The 16,548-nt window shown below is 34.0% G+C and overlaps 1 protein-coding gene across 3 annotated transcripts in view; it reads left to right on the top strand.

Annotated features, from left to right (window-relative positions):
* Positions 1-16,548, top strand: part of LOC147079751 (uncharacterized) — a 134,155-nt gene that overhangs the window by 12,492 nt on the left and 105,115 nt on the right. For 2 of the 3 annotated variants that reach the window (XM_085943941.1, XM_085943948.1), the window contains exon 2: positions 6,900-7,584. In XM_085943941.1, coding sequence (XP_085800067.1) covers positions 7,580-7,584 — 5 coding nt within the window. In that variant the 5' untranslated portion in view covers positions 6,900-7,579. Of the gene's footprint in view, positions 1-6,899; positions 7,585-8,646; positions 9,012-16,548 lie in introns of those variants that run through there. The other variant, XM_085943933.1, reaches the window with a different exon arrangement.

Raw genomic sequence — 16,548 nt, 5'->3', positions numbered from 1 at the left:
TTTAATCTACAGCAGTAAACATTATTCAATTTTAGTTATATTTTTTTTTTGTCAATTGTTTGATCTAAGCAGGTCTTGATGAATTAAAATACATATTAATAATTAAAAATACAATTAATATAAATTACCTAATAATTTAAGAAATAGTAAAATACTAATAATAAAATACAAAAAAATTGCATCTGCCGGAAATCGAACGCGGGACGTCCGCGTGGCAGGCGAGCATTCTACTACCGAACCATTCATGGATATCGGTGATTGTGTTATATTTTATAATACAAATGAAAGAAAATTGTTCACCACGGCAACTTGCAATTTTATTTTTCATATTACAATACGTATTCATTTATTAACGTATGATGTAAATTAATAATTTAAGAAATATATATTAATAATAAAATAAAACACATTAATACTAATATAAAATATAAAAATATTTGTCAGAAATGAGATTCGAACCTTGGCAAAATTGCTGTACCTATAAATAACCCAACTTGATTTCACAACACTTGAAATTCGTAGTTATTATACAGTAAAATCATCGCTATTGCAGTCCCGTGCAATGGGTCAAGGGTAGCTCTTTCGGCAGGTAACCGAAAGGTCAGTGGTTCGAATCTACCCGAGTGCGATTTTTTTTCCCCTGTAAAACTAAAAGCTGTACCCATCCGAGTACTATCCGCGCCCGATGGTGCTTAACTTCGTACATACTAGTGTTTTATCTTAATTAAATAATGTGAAATTGTGGTATGTCCATTTATTTAATGAATTGCATTGGAAGGTACCTATTTCATTTCTGTATGGAAAACTTATTCTTATTATTCTTAAATACAATTAGTGTACTTAATTAGCCATTATATTATTATATAATATATATCTAATATTAATTCATCCACATGTTCATTCTTTGATATCATGTCGCAAGGTAATGTAATAACATTTCGTATGAAAGTATGTGTTAAATAATAGAATTTTTAAATCTTAAAAATCAGAACTTGTCTAGAAACTAGATCATTTCGTGATTACAAAAAATGTTAAAAAAATCTATTTTCCAGTGGGTATTTATTTACCTACAATTTAAAACTAGCAAGTAACGTATAGTATGTCCTACCTCTTCATTTTCTCCGAATGACAATAAATTTTAGTAAGCAATACGTTTTTGTACTTATTTAAATACAGAAATACAGTAATAGGTTGAAAATATATGATTTTGCATAGTTACAATTTGCCATTATATTATATGATAAATATGTATTAAAAAATCATTGAAGGACAGAATGTTACCTACATTTTAATATTTTTTGTCATCATCTGGCGAAGTAAAAGATCTGCATACTTTTTTTCTGATCAATTTCACATTAATCACATTATTCAGTAAAAGTAACGTGCCACGAAGTCAAGCAGAGGTATGAAAAAAGTTCCCCGTTACGTGTGGTGTTGTCCTACATCCACAATCAAAACCGAAGTCTCAAGGGTAGGACAAGCAAAAGAGGAAGTCTGCCGCTGAGAAAGTTTCGTTTAAAACCAGGGTAACAAGATACCCATAAAGTCTACACACAAAAAGTGTCAAGAAAGAGCAAGCAAGAAAACCAATAATGTAAAGAAACCGCAGGTGGAAACAAGAAAAGTGTAGATGTGGTCAAGCAAAAGTCACCTAAACAATCTAAGGAATAAAATATCTTCCAAAACGATAAGTGGTGATAAGTGATAAAAATATGAATCTAGTAAAGTATCTGTCCTGTATCTGTATTTGCACAAAAATAATGGAGAAAAAAACACCAGTCGCGCAGGAATGTGTGCATTTTAGTGAAGTGAAGTGCATTGCATTTATTTCTTACTAATCTACTGTCAATTTAAAGACGACAGCCAATTCAAAATAATTATTAGTTTGTCAATATTATTAACTACTATGACGAATGTAAGTGCTTAATTCGAAACGTAGGAGAATATTAATGACATAAGCAAAAAATAGCCCAATACGACCGATAACCGAATCTATTATAGAAACAAGATTACAAAAATCATAGTAAGAAACCAGAAAGTAAATGTCTTTTGAGATGTAGGTACCTTTTCTTATGATAATATATTATCATAATCATCAGCCTGAATCTATCCACTGCTGGATGAAGGTCTATCCAAGCTGATTGCACTTCTCGATCCTGTGCATTGCGTTGTCACGTACTTCGATCAAATTTCATTTGCAGCAAAGTTAAGTGTTTTTGAGATAGATCCAACATTAATTACTTGTTTTCAATTGTAGTCTGGTAGGTTCTTTGGTACATTTCTAGAGATCCTTGTCTTAACTCCTTCTGCCAAAATTCGAGTTTATTTTGGAATCCTTGTAATTTATCGGAGGATGTCAATATATTTTCATTCCGACCTTTTTTTTATTAAGTTCATTCAGGTGCTCAAATATATCAGCCATGTACGCAACTTTGGCCACCCAGTGATTATCTTCGAAAAGCTGGTGTAATTCGGGCGTGTTTTGATTTAGTAGAAACGTAGGTACGCACCTCGTGGCGAAGTTCAAACAATCTAGCCAAAAATTTGCCTCGGGATAGCTAACGTACTTCCGTGTAATGATTCATATTCCGGTCCCATTTCTGCGCAGAGTATTCCAAAAATTCGCGAATTTTGGGCTCTTGATTTTGTAATATTTATGATAGTGATGCACTCGCTCACCGTTTGTAATAGATCCTCTGGCAAGTTTTTGGCCATCAATGCTTCGCGATGTATGCAGCAGTGTGTAATGTGTACTGTCTAAATAGTATGTGGTTTTTTTCTGCCGTGCAATTAAATTTGTAACATGTTAACTAGCCTCTAAGGATTTTTCAGAAACTGTGACGGACGATATCATAAATTGCTTCTGTTTTAGATTTTGACTTAAAATTCTCTGAAAATATAGTTTATCCTTGTTAGCGTAACTGGGATGGTTTGTATTTAGATGGCGAAACAGTTTACTGGGTGCCATTGCATCGTTTGATAGCTGTTCTCTGCAAATGACGCATTCTGGTTTTGGAGACGTTTCTTCACCACACCATGAAAATCCGTATCGAATGTAGTCTTCGTTGTACTTCCTTTTCACAATCTTCGGTTTTTTTTACAACACTGCTCATGCTGGACTCATCATTTGTCCGTGAAGTCAGTCGTTTTCCCATTAAAAACTTATCCATATTTAAAAGAGTGTAAACATAAAAAAAAACAATAATCTTGAAGAACGTGCACATTGCCGAACTACTGACCAAATGATTCATAGTCAAAACATTTTGTTTTCACTTATTTCTTTGAGTGCCAGACAGCTGAGTATAAACAAAGGGTCACTCGGTGGCCTCCCTTTTACATAATGTGTACTGGAAGAAGGTAATGTATTACATTTTACGTCAAGTGTGATTTATTTATCACCACTTGCGTGTCGATAAAAACATGCACGGTGCAGTGCCCGATGATTAGTAAATATTTTTTGTATTACTATTTTTATTATTTATTACTAAACAAAGCATTTAAATAAAACGAAAAAATTACTTGCCGACCAGCGGTGGCTCATTCTAAAATTGCCGCGAATATTATTATGTATACAAAATTATTTGCGTATTTTTTTGTAGCAATGCTCCGCGGCACACCGGTTGCGGAGCACTGCTATAAATAAAAGACCTATTATGGATTCATATTTTTTTGTTGACATTGGAAGAGATTCGGACCTAATTCATGCTGAGATACTGTGTGTTTATGAAAGTAACACCAACGTTGTTAGTCTTTCGTATTTACGTATTCAATAGATACTAAAAAATATATTTCAAATGCTTGCTTGCTAACCACATTTATGATAAGATATATCGGTAAAATACCTAATATGTCACTTGCTACTGGCCCACCTCGCATGTTCTTATACGTTTGATTATATTGTTTTTGCTATCCATTAAACAGAAAATATACGGCAAAATAACGTCACATCCCATGTAATTCAGTGTTGTGTGTTTGTGAAACAATCTGAAGTCGATATTGAATGTTTTTTTAGAACGTGATCTAGAGAATAATACAATATTAAATTTAATTGCAATGTTCTGCGAAATTATTGCGCCTCATAACATAAGCTTACTTTGTCGGAATATAGCCCATCTGGCCAATCCTTATCGGAAACCATTATGCTGGTCATATCAAATAAATTACTTTCGGATGCTAGTGTATTTTTACATAATAATATCAGTTGTGTTATGTTTATGAGTATGACAAATGACGTTATTGCTCGAAACATTCTTATTGATCACTCCCTAGATGTTTTAAATCTAATTTTTTGTTGTCAAGTTAGATACAGTTATAGTAATTCAAAAGAAAATATGTACACTGCATGCCAATGGGTGGTTGATTAAAAAAACACGGATTCCGCATATCGGATTATTCGGATATTCAAAAAACATGCACTGATTCGTTGTATCAGTCTTCAATGGCTACACAGTAGTTGTCGCCAAAAAAGTAAGCGAATGAAGCACAATTTTCCTCAATACATACCTGGCCAATGGCCACGAATGACATGGCATGACATGGCCAATACCTGAACTTGCGTTCTCAGATTTTTTGCTTAGCTGATATTTGTACGAGCATGTAGTATGTTCCATTCATTGTACAGTTCTTTAAAAGTCAATCAAATATGTACAGATTCATAAAATAAAATAAAGACGGTATACGACTGTCATAAGTCAGTTCAGGCCGAATCCCAGGTGGATCAATTTAATGCATGTTTGAATTATCTTGTTCCCGAGTGCAAAAGTCAGTCACCTTAATTGGTAGAAGAGGCCGTTCTCCGTTTTTGAACTGTTACTATAGTTTTACCTATTACTTACGGGATAAATTATTAATATATGCTCACTGATGAAGAGACAGTTATTTGAAATTTGACACTATTATGCCACACCTTGGGTTAGTGGTAACCTTAACCTTTTTCATGCCCCGTATACAAGAAAATATTTTGATCAATGTTCACACACCATATAAAAGTTATTTATTACATTCTAAGATGAATAAGTCATTTTTGAAAACCACAGATTTAACCGCATACGGAGTAGGTACTGCGGGTGAATAAATTTAACTAAGAAACAATAGTCATAAGCTTTTAACTCTGCATAAAATGAAAATATCGTACTGATTTTAGGAATATGGAAAATAACCACTAAATGGATTTGGCAGCATTTTAAATTACTTATAATTTGCGATAGTTTCATATTATTAATAAAATGGAATTCTGCTAATTAAATGCTTTTTCGCCCATTGGGCTGCCAGCCCAGGTTGGGAACTCCGGTCTTAGGTTGTTTTGTGTATTTTAGTGGAAAGTATTAATTGGAATTAGGTTATCCTGGTGAAGATAGTCTACTTAAACGGCCAATAAAATTATCAATTACTGTAGTTGAGCGTAAAAGTGATACTATGTCATGAATATATCTATATTTATTTTTTTGTAATGCCTGATGCAGTACTAGTACTATATAAATTTGTTTGTAAACAAATGAACACTATGAAAATTGTTTACAAACATTTGAAGTTTTTTATAAAAATGTTTTCATATTCCGTCTCGATTGAATGTAATGTCTGTAAATGTAGTGACGAACGAGAAAGTGTAGCAATATTTGGGGAGTTTTTTTTACCGTTTCATCGTAAGTAGCGAGGCTTGGTGTTGTGGAATGCTGTTTTTATTAAATGGTGCGGAAATGTTCATAAACCATTCTATAATTTGTATGCGAACATAAGTATCTTGGTTTGGACTAGACTTGGACGACACATGCAAGTTAGAATTATTATACAATTAAGACTGTATTTTACACATAAAAATTGTCACCCGTGTCGCTAGAGAAATCTGAGCGGTTTTTGGTCTCTCCCTAACAATGGAGAAGAATGGCTGTTGGGCAGCGTAAACTTTTATAAATAATTATAACAAGCTAAAACAATAAAAATAGCCACTTAAACCATGATAATATGCTATATTATAAATACCCGAACCAATTGTATATTTTCAACATAAATTAAACGATTTTCACGTAGAAACTTCTGAATCTCTCTTATGTATCAAAGGGGTAGCACTAATTATTTTCATACACATATTAGTTACGATTAGAGACCAATACTTTCATAACCGTCAAAGATGTAGCTCGTATGTATTGCACGTTTTTATTTCATTGCCTACTTACGAATTGAATAATACATTGATTCGTAATGTTCGTGGGGGGGGGGGGGGGGTTAATTGCATTGGGGGTTAGTGCCATTGCTCCACATAATATTTACCCAAGTTATATTTTGAGCTGTCAGCACAGAATTCTACTTTCCACATGTATTTTGATTCAAACTTTAATATTTATCAATTTTATCCTAAACTAAAATATAATTTGCGCCTTACGATAAGATAATTATTATACATGTTATGGCGAAATGTAGTTCGTCTGTAGTTGTATCGCAAATGTAGCAATTAGGTGATTCTTTATGACGTAGGAGTTTCCAATCGTATCTACTATAATTATAGTAGGTAATATAAGTTTGAATCTACACCAAATATGCCAAAATATTAATAGGTACATTTTGAAGGATGGAAGACGAAAAACGATCATTTGTGTACTATAGTTTTTTTCAGAAATACATCTATAATTTTTACACCATTGTACTATAATAATCAACAGAGAAAAATACCAGCAACACTGGTATCTATAATATGTACTAGAATCCATCGCACCATACAGCCGTCAATTTATGACTAATATAATACGTCAGGATTTCAGGTTAAATTATATTTGATGTTTTTTATTGGGAAAGGCTTACAAAGTTTTTATTTGTATTGATTTTTGTAATCTCACTTTCTCTATTGAGTATGAAGAAAATCTTTCCTGTTTTAATTAGTAACCAATAATGTATGTTTGTTGCAGAAGAGCCTGTGCGGCGGCGAGGGCCTCCCGGCGAGCGACGAATGCGACCAACGCGACAGAGCGCCCGCTCCGTGGGACCGGCCCTCTCGGTTCTCATTCCGTGCGGTCTGATGATGATGTGATGATCCTCGCAGCGGCCGATCCTCCGCCGCCATTGATTCTCACATCGCTATCTCACACACACACCTGTCGATAATGCAAAATGCAAGCTGCTGCGTTTCTCCGGTCACTGTGGCAACGACACTCGTTGCGCCGCCCATCATGTAATCGGCGAGACTCGCTGCACCGACTGCATCGTCATGGCAACCATCCGCCCGGCGAAAGTCTGCGGCCGATTCCAACATCGTTATTGATCGCTGTTTACGCTATTTAATAAAATGGATTTTAAAACTGTGAACACTGATAATGCCCGACGTGCGATGCGATTGACAATAAGTGGTTGCTGTGCTAAATTTTTGAGTGTTATCAGTAGCGGATAAGGGCGTGATGCTTTTGTCCTTGTTTTGAATTGTTGTGATAGGACCTACTCTCGATGAGAGCGGCCGGCCTCTTTGTGAATCGTGAAATAAAAAAAACCAAGTGATCTCAGTGTTCTGTTCCGATAAGACGTTTATCATTAGTGGACCTAATCTCAATCGTTCCGAGGAAAATGAATCTTCGCACATGTATTGGATTTTTGCATGCGGTATGTGATTTTATACAATAATACTTAGCCCTCGGGAAGTACATTGGTTGCATATTATATACGATAACAACATACTGACGATATATTTAGCATAACATGACCTTCAACACATGTGTAAAGGCTACCGAAATAACTATACCTAACTGATTTTAAAGTGAGGAACTAAGTAAACGTGGATTTTTTTATTCGTAATAACATAATAATACTTACATATTAAATTAATTAATTAGGATAATGCGAAGTAACTCATCAGTTGTATTAGTGAAACCTAGAAAAATATTAGTAAATATAACGTATATTATATAATTAAAAATGTATATTTATACCTAGTCACTTTAGTATTTACTCATTTTTTTTCTTTAATGTTAAAATTTCTAGCACATTTTGTAACTGATTCCATCTGGGCCCAGCACTTTTATTAAGTATGCAAACTAATGGCGGTTTTAAATGATATTTATAACTTATTCCGATTATATAATATATATGTAGGTACTTATATATACAGATCTATATCTCTCGACCAATTATTATCACTGTTCTTGAACAACAAAACTTTCCCTTGTGCCATGTCGGTTTAAGGAGAAAGCACAAAATTGTCAACTGTAAGTAGTCTGGTACTACATGTCAGACAGGTACTAATCTACCACATTAAGAGGAACTGATGAATTACTTACCGACTTAATTTAAACACCGATAGTTTTAATGAACTATCACTAAATCGTGTCAATGCCACCAATAATCATATAAATATTAAATCACGATCGACTGCATCGAATTAATTAATTAATAATATGTTTCTAGCTGTGTGCACATATACGTTTGTATCATATCGGTGAATAATTAAAACCGGTATCGTAAATTAATAGTAAACTTGTAAATTGTGAACAGAACTATCGTTCGATTTCATTGGGAAGTAATGCGTTTTGTATGAGAAATTATTTTTAACTTTTCAGACATTGAAATATTCAGTGAGAGACAGATATTCTGTAGTGCAGTAAAATATTTCAAAGATTGAATCTAAAACTTAAATAAATAAACGTGAATGTCGTTTTTGGTTTTCAGGATAGACGGCGTTAAAAAGAAAACAAGTACTTTAAAAAAAAAAAAAAACAATTCTGTAATGTAATTTAATTAATAAAAGAAAAAAATCTTAACTAAATGATTCAAAATTACTCGTGTCTAAATTATTGTCTTAATATAACTGGACTGTGTGTTACGAATGGATATTCGCCGCATATGCTCAAAACATTAAACATTGCTATTGAGAATTGTCGTGGAGGCAAATAGGCCAGTGGAAGTAGAAGTGTGAAGCGCGAGTAGGGTGCGCCTGTGCATCTGTTGTGGGGCGTTTGCCCGCCCGCAGAGCTGTGCGCGCCGCGGCGGCCCGGGGGGCGCGGGGCACCCCGCGCGCCGCCCCACAACCTACGGTGAGTCCTCCACCCCTTGCCTTGCCTTGGTCACAATATCTCGACCGACATTTTCATGATCGCCACATCTCACATTATCATCAATATCATACTATTTATCATGACACGACAAACCAACTATCTATCACCCGTACTTTTTCTCGTCCGTTTCTAGGCAGGTTCACCCGGGAATAATTTGTTGTTATGACTCTTTCTATTTACATTTTTGTTTCATTTGAATGAAGTGTAAGTTAGGTAGTTAAGCCTTTACTGGCACAGGGTAAAAAAAACAATACCCACCAATGACTCTTCAATTATCTCATTTTATTTAATACGTTTGCTGCCAGCGGTTTACAATCTTCTCATTTCACGACATTGTAATTGCAAAGGTCCACCATTTTTTTTTTACAGTTAACTGTTATAAATAACTTTTTTCTTAGTATTGAGAGCATTGTATTATTTGATTCATTTGTTTATTTAATATTATTTGGGTTAGAATCTTGTTTTCTATGACAGTGTTAATTATCATGCACTTACGACTAAAATATCTTTTCTCAATCACTAATATCGACATTATTAACCTTCTGTTGAACTCCTGTGTCACAACTGTTGATTCTTCACGCCACACTGGTTTGATATCGCCGACTGAATAGTATCGAAGTATTTGTTCATGCTCGACAATCGTACGAGGTATCGATTAAATATATCATTTTGTAAATTATCACTTTAACTTACCTAGGACTTTTGATTTCATAAATTAGCATGAATTTTATAATAACAAAAGTATTTTCAAAGTAAGACAGTACCTGCATATTATATTTTAAGGTACTTGTTAAAATTCCTGCCCTCAAAATAAAATTATGCGCAGTTATTATAGCTTTACTTGACTACCGCCTAGGCACGGACCTGACCTCGCTCATCGTCATGGCCAGACTTTTACCATAATGTCCACACACAATAATTCTATAAGGTGTTCTAGAATGATCCTGCCTTTGATGTTTCCCATATACTTACTGTGCATACGTAATCCTGTATTTACACTATTGTAGTGTCTCTTTGTACCTACCCATTGAACAGTGTTGACCTCTTTTTGTGTAAATTCGTTTTTAATTATTGAATGCATGTTATCAAGAAACGGCTATCTTATTCAAGTACCTATCTACATATTTTAAATGCTTATCAATGTCATTATAAAATGGATGAAAATTATTTTCCTACGGCTAATCTATATCCATACTACCTATATGGTATTAGAGCTAATGATTTCTCGACATTTTTAATTTCTTGAGATTCGAGAATTCTTGAGATTGTTGAGAAATCGACATTATTATGAAATTACCCTTTTCGGTAAATTTTTATCCTAAACAGAATCAAGGTCGAGAGCTTTTTGAATTTTAGCTCTTCCGGCCAAACATTTTTATCACCTAGAAACTAAATATATTCCGTTCCAGAATTCTAGAATCGGTCAGCAGCTTACACTAGTAACAATTTCTCGATTTCTCGAGAATTTTTTGATGAATTTTCGAAATTTCGGAAAATTAATTTCTCAAGATTCGAAATTAGTCTTTGCTCATTATTTCTCGAGATTTTTTGATCGCAACTTCTAGATGGTATAGCTGTGAGCTGACCTTTATTCACAAAAAGATTCGTACCTAATCCGCCGCCGATGTAAATATACGAAGTACGAATGACGTGGCAAATAATGATTTTTCATCTAAGTACCAAATCAAAAAAAACGTAGTTTCTTATCGTTATTTTCGTCCTGGGGCAAATATGTACTCGTTGGAATGCTTTATTTTTCGAGTGTAAGCAGAGTTTTTAGTGATGTTTTTTTTATACTTTTGCATTATACCTATCTCAAAAATATCCGATGCCGACTGTGCGTTCTGACGTCATGACGCAGCGAGACTGAGAATTCGAAAATATCTTCGTAAGAAACTGATGATTACTTGTGGTGGAAATTGATCCGGCCACATTGCCATAACACTGTCTCAGCGATCTATTTTTTAAAGAATCATAATTAAGATATTCAGCTAATCAAAAATGATATTTTTTCATAGATATTATCAAAACAGCGATTAATATTTCGTATTACGTATATTACATCCAATTTAATGCATGTGGGGATTTTGGGGTCATGCAACATTTAAAACTTCCGGGTGTTCAGCATAATATTATATTATGCTGAACACCCGGAAGTTTTGATTCATAATTGTGTCAACCGTGTCAACGATGCTGATAATTGATCACGCGCTCTATGTAAACACTGACTTTAATAAATACCTCTGCACACTACGTACGCGTTCCACCGATAGTGAGTGATGAATGATGAATGATGATACAAAGATCTTTCAAATATCGATATCTTAGAGTTAAAATATTGTATCTCCATAAATCATAATATTGAGAAAACTGCAATTGAAAGTTTGCAAACCTTGGAAAATTAGATTTTGTGATATAAAAATAGGTATATACTTATCTTTGAAATGGTAGGTTTAGAAGATGCAATATTTTAACACATAAAAATATAGGCTTTTTTCGTACATTTCAGTACTTAACTCATTTTCGACCAAAACTGGAGATACAATATTTTAGCTCTAAGCCATCGATATGGTGGTATCTTGTACCTTGCCCTGTAGAACGTAACGTCCCGTATATGAGGCTTAGGTACTCGATCACTTTAGTAGGGGATATAATATGTATCACTCATTGTTACACCGCCAAATTATTAGTGTTATAATCGTAATTACCGTTAATGAGATTAGATTTTTGTTAGTTGAATAATATGTTTCATGCCACCACTAACAACTGCACAGTATCGAAAAGGCAATATTATTAGAAAGTATTTTCTCTTTGATTGCTTTTTAATTGTATGTGGATACTTACCTAACTACAATTTATATCCTAGAAAATTAACAAATTTCGTTGATAATAAATAAGTAGGTATTTACCTACTTATTCACTTTTTTTATATTGTCATGTATTCACATTAATCTGTATTGGTATTTCATATTGCTTTAGTCGTTAGCTACCTTTAGCCTTAGACTCCATAACAATGTGTTAAATACGCCATTGTTCAGAACTTCATTCAAAACATGTTGATAATATTATCATGTTCGAAAGACAAAACATATCAATGGAAATAGGTAGGTACAATAGTCTCATATTTATAAAATTGAGGGTGAGTCTGTCGCATGGATGTCCTTGTCATACATCATGCTTCTCGCTCAGGTAATTCTTATACATACTGATAGAGATACGTATAGAAACGGCACGCTGATATAATACATCCTCTCTCGCCTATCCCATTTTCCATGCACAGTTTCGTATCTAGGAAAATTCCATGGCAACACACAAAGGTCCGCCTACACATCAAGTCCGCAATTAGTGGATTTTATTACATATTATATTGATAGGTAGATTGTAGTTGACTTTACTTGCCTTCGTTTCTTGTTTCCAAACTACGTAGTAGTTCTATGTATCTAAAGTATTTTCTATGTCCACTATGCTCGAATACACCTTTCACACACCATCGGCTACAGGGGCGGGTCTAGCGGTAAGGGGACTAAGCGGCCGCGTGGGCCCCCGAGATCTTGGAATGTCTTACAGACGGATTTTGATAATTTCTGATAATTTTTTGATAATTTCTGTGATCGGGTGCAGGTCATCGTTTACTTTTTTTTGGTCTCGCTACTAAACAGTGGAATGCGAACTATTGAAAGGATCTATCCTACTGAAGTCATTAGAAAATTTCATCGATAATTTTCGAGAAGAATATGAAAAAGTTGAAAAAGAGGCAACTGATTTATCAGGATTATTCTTTAATGATGAATGTGGACAAACTCGCGAATATTTTTTTTTGGAATCTATCAATGGAAGAAAAAAAAAGCGATAAACAAAACAAAGAGGACATTGATGTTTGTACCTTTGAAGATGAATTTGACCATTTTTTATATTTCTTTAAGAAAACAAGGACACTATTAAAACAACACCAGACATCTATCGAGCAGACAAAGAAATGTCTTGACATTCCCAAATGTAGAAATATTATTGATTTTTTTTTAACAATCCCTTTTTCTAATGCGTCAGGTGAAAGATCGTTTTCTGTTTTAAAGCGTTTAAAAAAGTATTTGAGAAGTACTATGGGAGAAGAAAGATTAAATAGTATGGCCGTTTGTATATAGAGCAAGAAATTTTAAACCGAATTGACACTGCCAAAATAATTGACGAATTTGCAAGAAATAAAGCAAGACGAAAATTTATTAAAAAAATATGTTTTTTTTTAATCCATTTCTATTACCTTTGTTAATTTTATGTTAATAAATCAATGAGAGTTTCTATGTATAAAACTTTTTTTTCTAACTTTAATTGGGGGGCCCGAAATTTTTACCGCTCAGGTGGCCTTCGCTTGACTTGATCCGCCCCTGATCGGCTAGGTATAGTACGTTAAAACCGGGACCTGTGGACAGTTCCACTACTTATATTATAATATTTACTATCTTTTCCGTGATTATAATAAGTATTGGAATTTCAGTAATTATATTACCTACATAGGTACTTCGATGTCTTGTTAGAGCAGTTACTTATCGATGCAAATAACGTACAGGGTAATGATAAAATGAAGCATACGTATTTCCTAACTATATTTATTATCTATCCTATAAGTAGCATACTTTGATTTGTTTCTTCGCATCCCCTATTAATTATGTACTATATTCATCCTTGTTCATAAAAGTTATATATATTATTATAAGTATATAATATATATGTATGTAAGTATCTATATATGTATAATACTTTTACGAAAATTGCTTGCGTATGCGTGTACATTTATATTTATTACATACGTGTATAGATCTTACTTTGTGTTGTTAAATGAATGTCTTTTGGCGCAAACTGTCATTATTATGTCTTTCGTTTGCCTATAAATAGAAACTTAAATTAGTAAGATTGCTTACTATAAATATTTATACATAGTCAAAGTCATAACATATTGCGTAAATACATGTACGGAATCGAAGTACACACCCTTCATTTACTTTGAGACATAGGTTCCCTTTTTATAAACAGTTCGATCTGCAAATATCCGTGGCCCAATATACATTATTATGATTTATGAAGTTATGACGTATTCACGAAGCAAGGCATTTGGCTCTGTAGTTTTTCTCGAGAGCATTATGGAGCTATTGTTGGTATTTTAACAGCTTCTTCTTTAATCTATTTGAATCGTTAGTTAAATGGAAGTTTATTCGAATACAACTTTTTTTGATTCCTTACTTATTAATTTTTACCCCTTACACAATTTTACGCGTTATTCCGTGACAGTATTGTCGTCACAATTGAGTGCTTGCATTACGCAAGTAATCCCCACCGCGACATGCATAGACGCAAGTTGCGTATCCTGGATTAAACCATCCAATCCTCGTAACTTGGTTCTTCGAAACTTCTGCGACCGATTTCGTATCAACAAGTTTTCGGGCTGGTCGATTCTTTGGATATGCCACTAGCCCAGGGGTCGGCAAAAGCGGCTCTTTGCATAGACGCTCAGACATAAACTCAAATTTCACCTCATCTCAAGCAGTCTTATAAGTTATACCTTATGAGTCGCCGAACCAACTTAGACTCGTACTTGAGTCGTACTGCATACTCTCAACCACTATCTACTCTATTCATATTCTTAAGGCCATGCATTAGTTGAGGCACGGTCTAAAAAGATCGTTGCTAGGCGATGTGCGGATTGCGGGTCGCGGGTGCAAAAGACGCCTGTCAAACGAAATATTATTTCTCATATAAATCCAACATACGTCCATTTTATGTTCTGTTTATTATTATATTAGTAACAATAATAATATATTCATTGACATGTTTTCTTTTTTAAGTAAATGGGTAACGTTTTTAGTCATCTTTACACGATTTTAGAATTAATTGGCCCGTCGCCATCACGCAGCAAAGTGACGTATGTCTGACTCGACGTTCTCTCAATGAATGCGAAGCGAGTACAAAATTTCGTCGCGCGTACAGTTGAAAATTATTTGGCGTTTCACTGATGCGTCACCTTAACTCATAAACTTAACTTGACACCGTTCGACACAAATGCTGGTTCACTCCAGATGCAATTAATAGATTTAAAAAGCAAGGAACTGTAGTGCAACAAATTCACAGATCTTACCAGCTGCTTGGAAGAACTCGAAAGAGAGAAATCCAATTTGCTTTCTCAGTACAAGTTGACAGCTATAAAACATACTTAAAATAGAAACAATAATATTTGATACATGGCATAGTTTGCCTGAAACATAATATTATGACGCGTTAAAAAAAACTAGCTTTTGGTATTAGCACAATCGTTGGCTCTACATATATAATATGCAAACAAACATTCTCATCTATGGACCAAATAAAAAATAAACCTAGAAGCAGAATAACGGATGAAAATTTACAATCATATTATATTCAATTAAAAATAAGCAGCTATTTGTCAGATATAGTAAAACTATCAAAAGCGATGTATGGACGCCGTTCTAATTATTTTTTTTTAATAAAATATCTGGTACTTTCCCCCCCTTTAAAAATCGACATCATATAGGTACATATATTATGTATGTTACATATATGCGGCTCTCTGGTACCTTTGTTATCATGTTTCCTTGACAATTTGGCTCTTCTCACTTGACAAGCTGCCGACCCCTGCACTAGCCCATCCGTTAGTTGTGGCCACATTTTGATATTTTGGGTTTTGTTTTGTACACTTATATTTGTATAAATAAAGCTTAAAGATTTTTTTCAAATATCAGTTTCCGGCTTTTTACTTAATTATGATATCCAACATTCTGATCCATCTGTGAGCACTGGCTGTATAAGATTTTTGGATATCTGTATTTTCGTTATGTTAGATTTAGGTGATACCTAATTATATTATGCTTATGGATTTCAAAGTAACATTTAATTGTCGGATGTCTGTATTATTTGTCTTCTGATTTCTGTTTGCACGCCATTTTTGATAGTAACAACGGAGTCAATATAGGTCAAATAAATTGTCGGTCCTCTCTAAGCAGTTATTCCTAATAGTAATATTGCCATGTTGTTGCATTGGATCTATGGTTTTGGAAGCTATCGTGTATTTAGATTTAATGGCATTCATTTTATGGTCAATTTATTCTGCTTCACATGCTAGTTTATTAGGATTGTTCGCTTCTGGTCTTTGTTATATTCAAATTGCCCGTATATGCCATGATTTGGTAAGTATCTTTTGGAAGATAGTGCCATTAGATTTAATTTTAGAGTCTGATTTTTTTCTGGGGAGATGTTGAACAAAAGGCAATACAGCGCATCTCCTTGGCATAATAATTAATGTATTTCATCAAATGTGTGGAACAGCGTTGATAGGAGTTTTGTATTTTGACGGCGTTTCCGTGGTTGTCATTTGTATACATTTATCCGGTATGTTAAACTCCTCCATGGCGTCGTACAGCTTCGATTGAATTATATTATCGTAGGCCTTGGGAGTCTATGAATACATGATACGAATCCATATTGTTTTCGAGTACTTATTTGGCGCAGG

Source organism: Rhyacophila brunnea, unplaced genomic scaffold, assembly GCF_057557595.1.
Source record: "Rhyacophila brunnea isolate RB1 unplaced genomic scaffold, BYU_Rbru_1.0 scaffold_1, whole genome shotgun sequence".
NCBI classification, from domain to species: Eukaryota; Metazoa; Arthropoda; class Insecta; order Trichoptera; family Rhyacophilidae; genus Rhyacophila; species Rhyacophila brunnea.
This window is presented reverse-complemented; position numbering and strand designations above follow the sequence as displayed.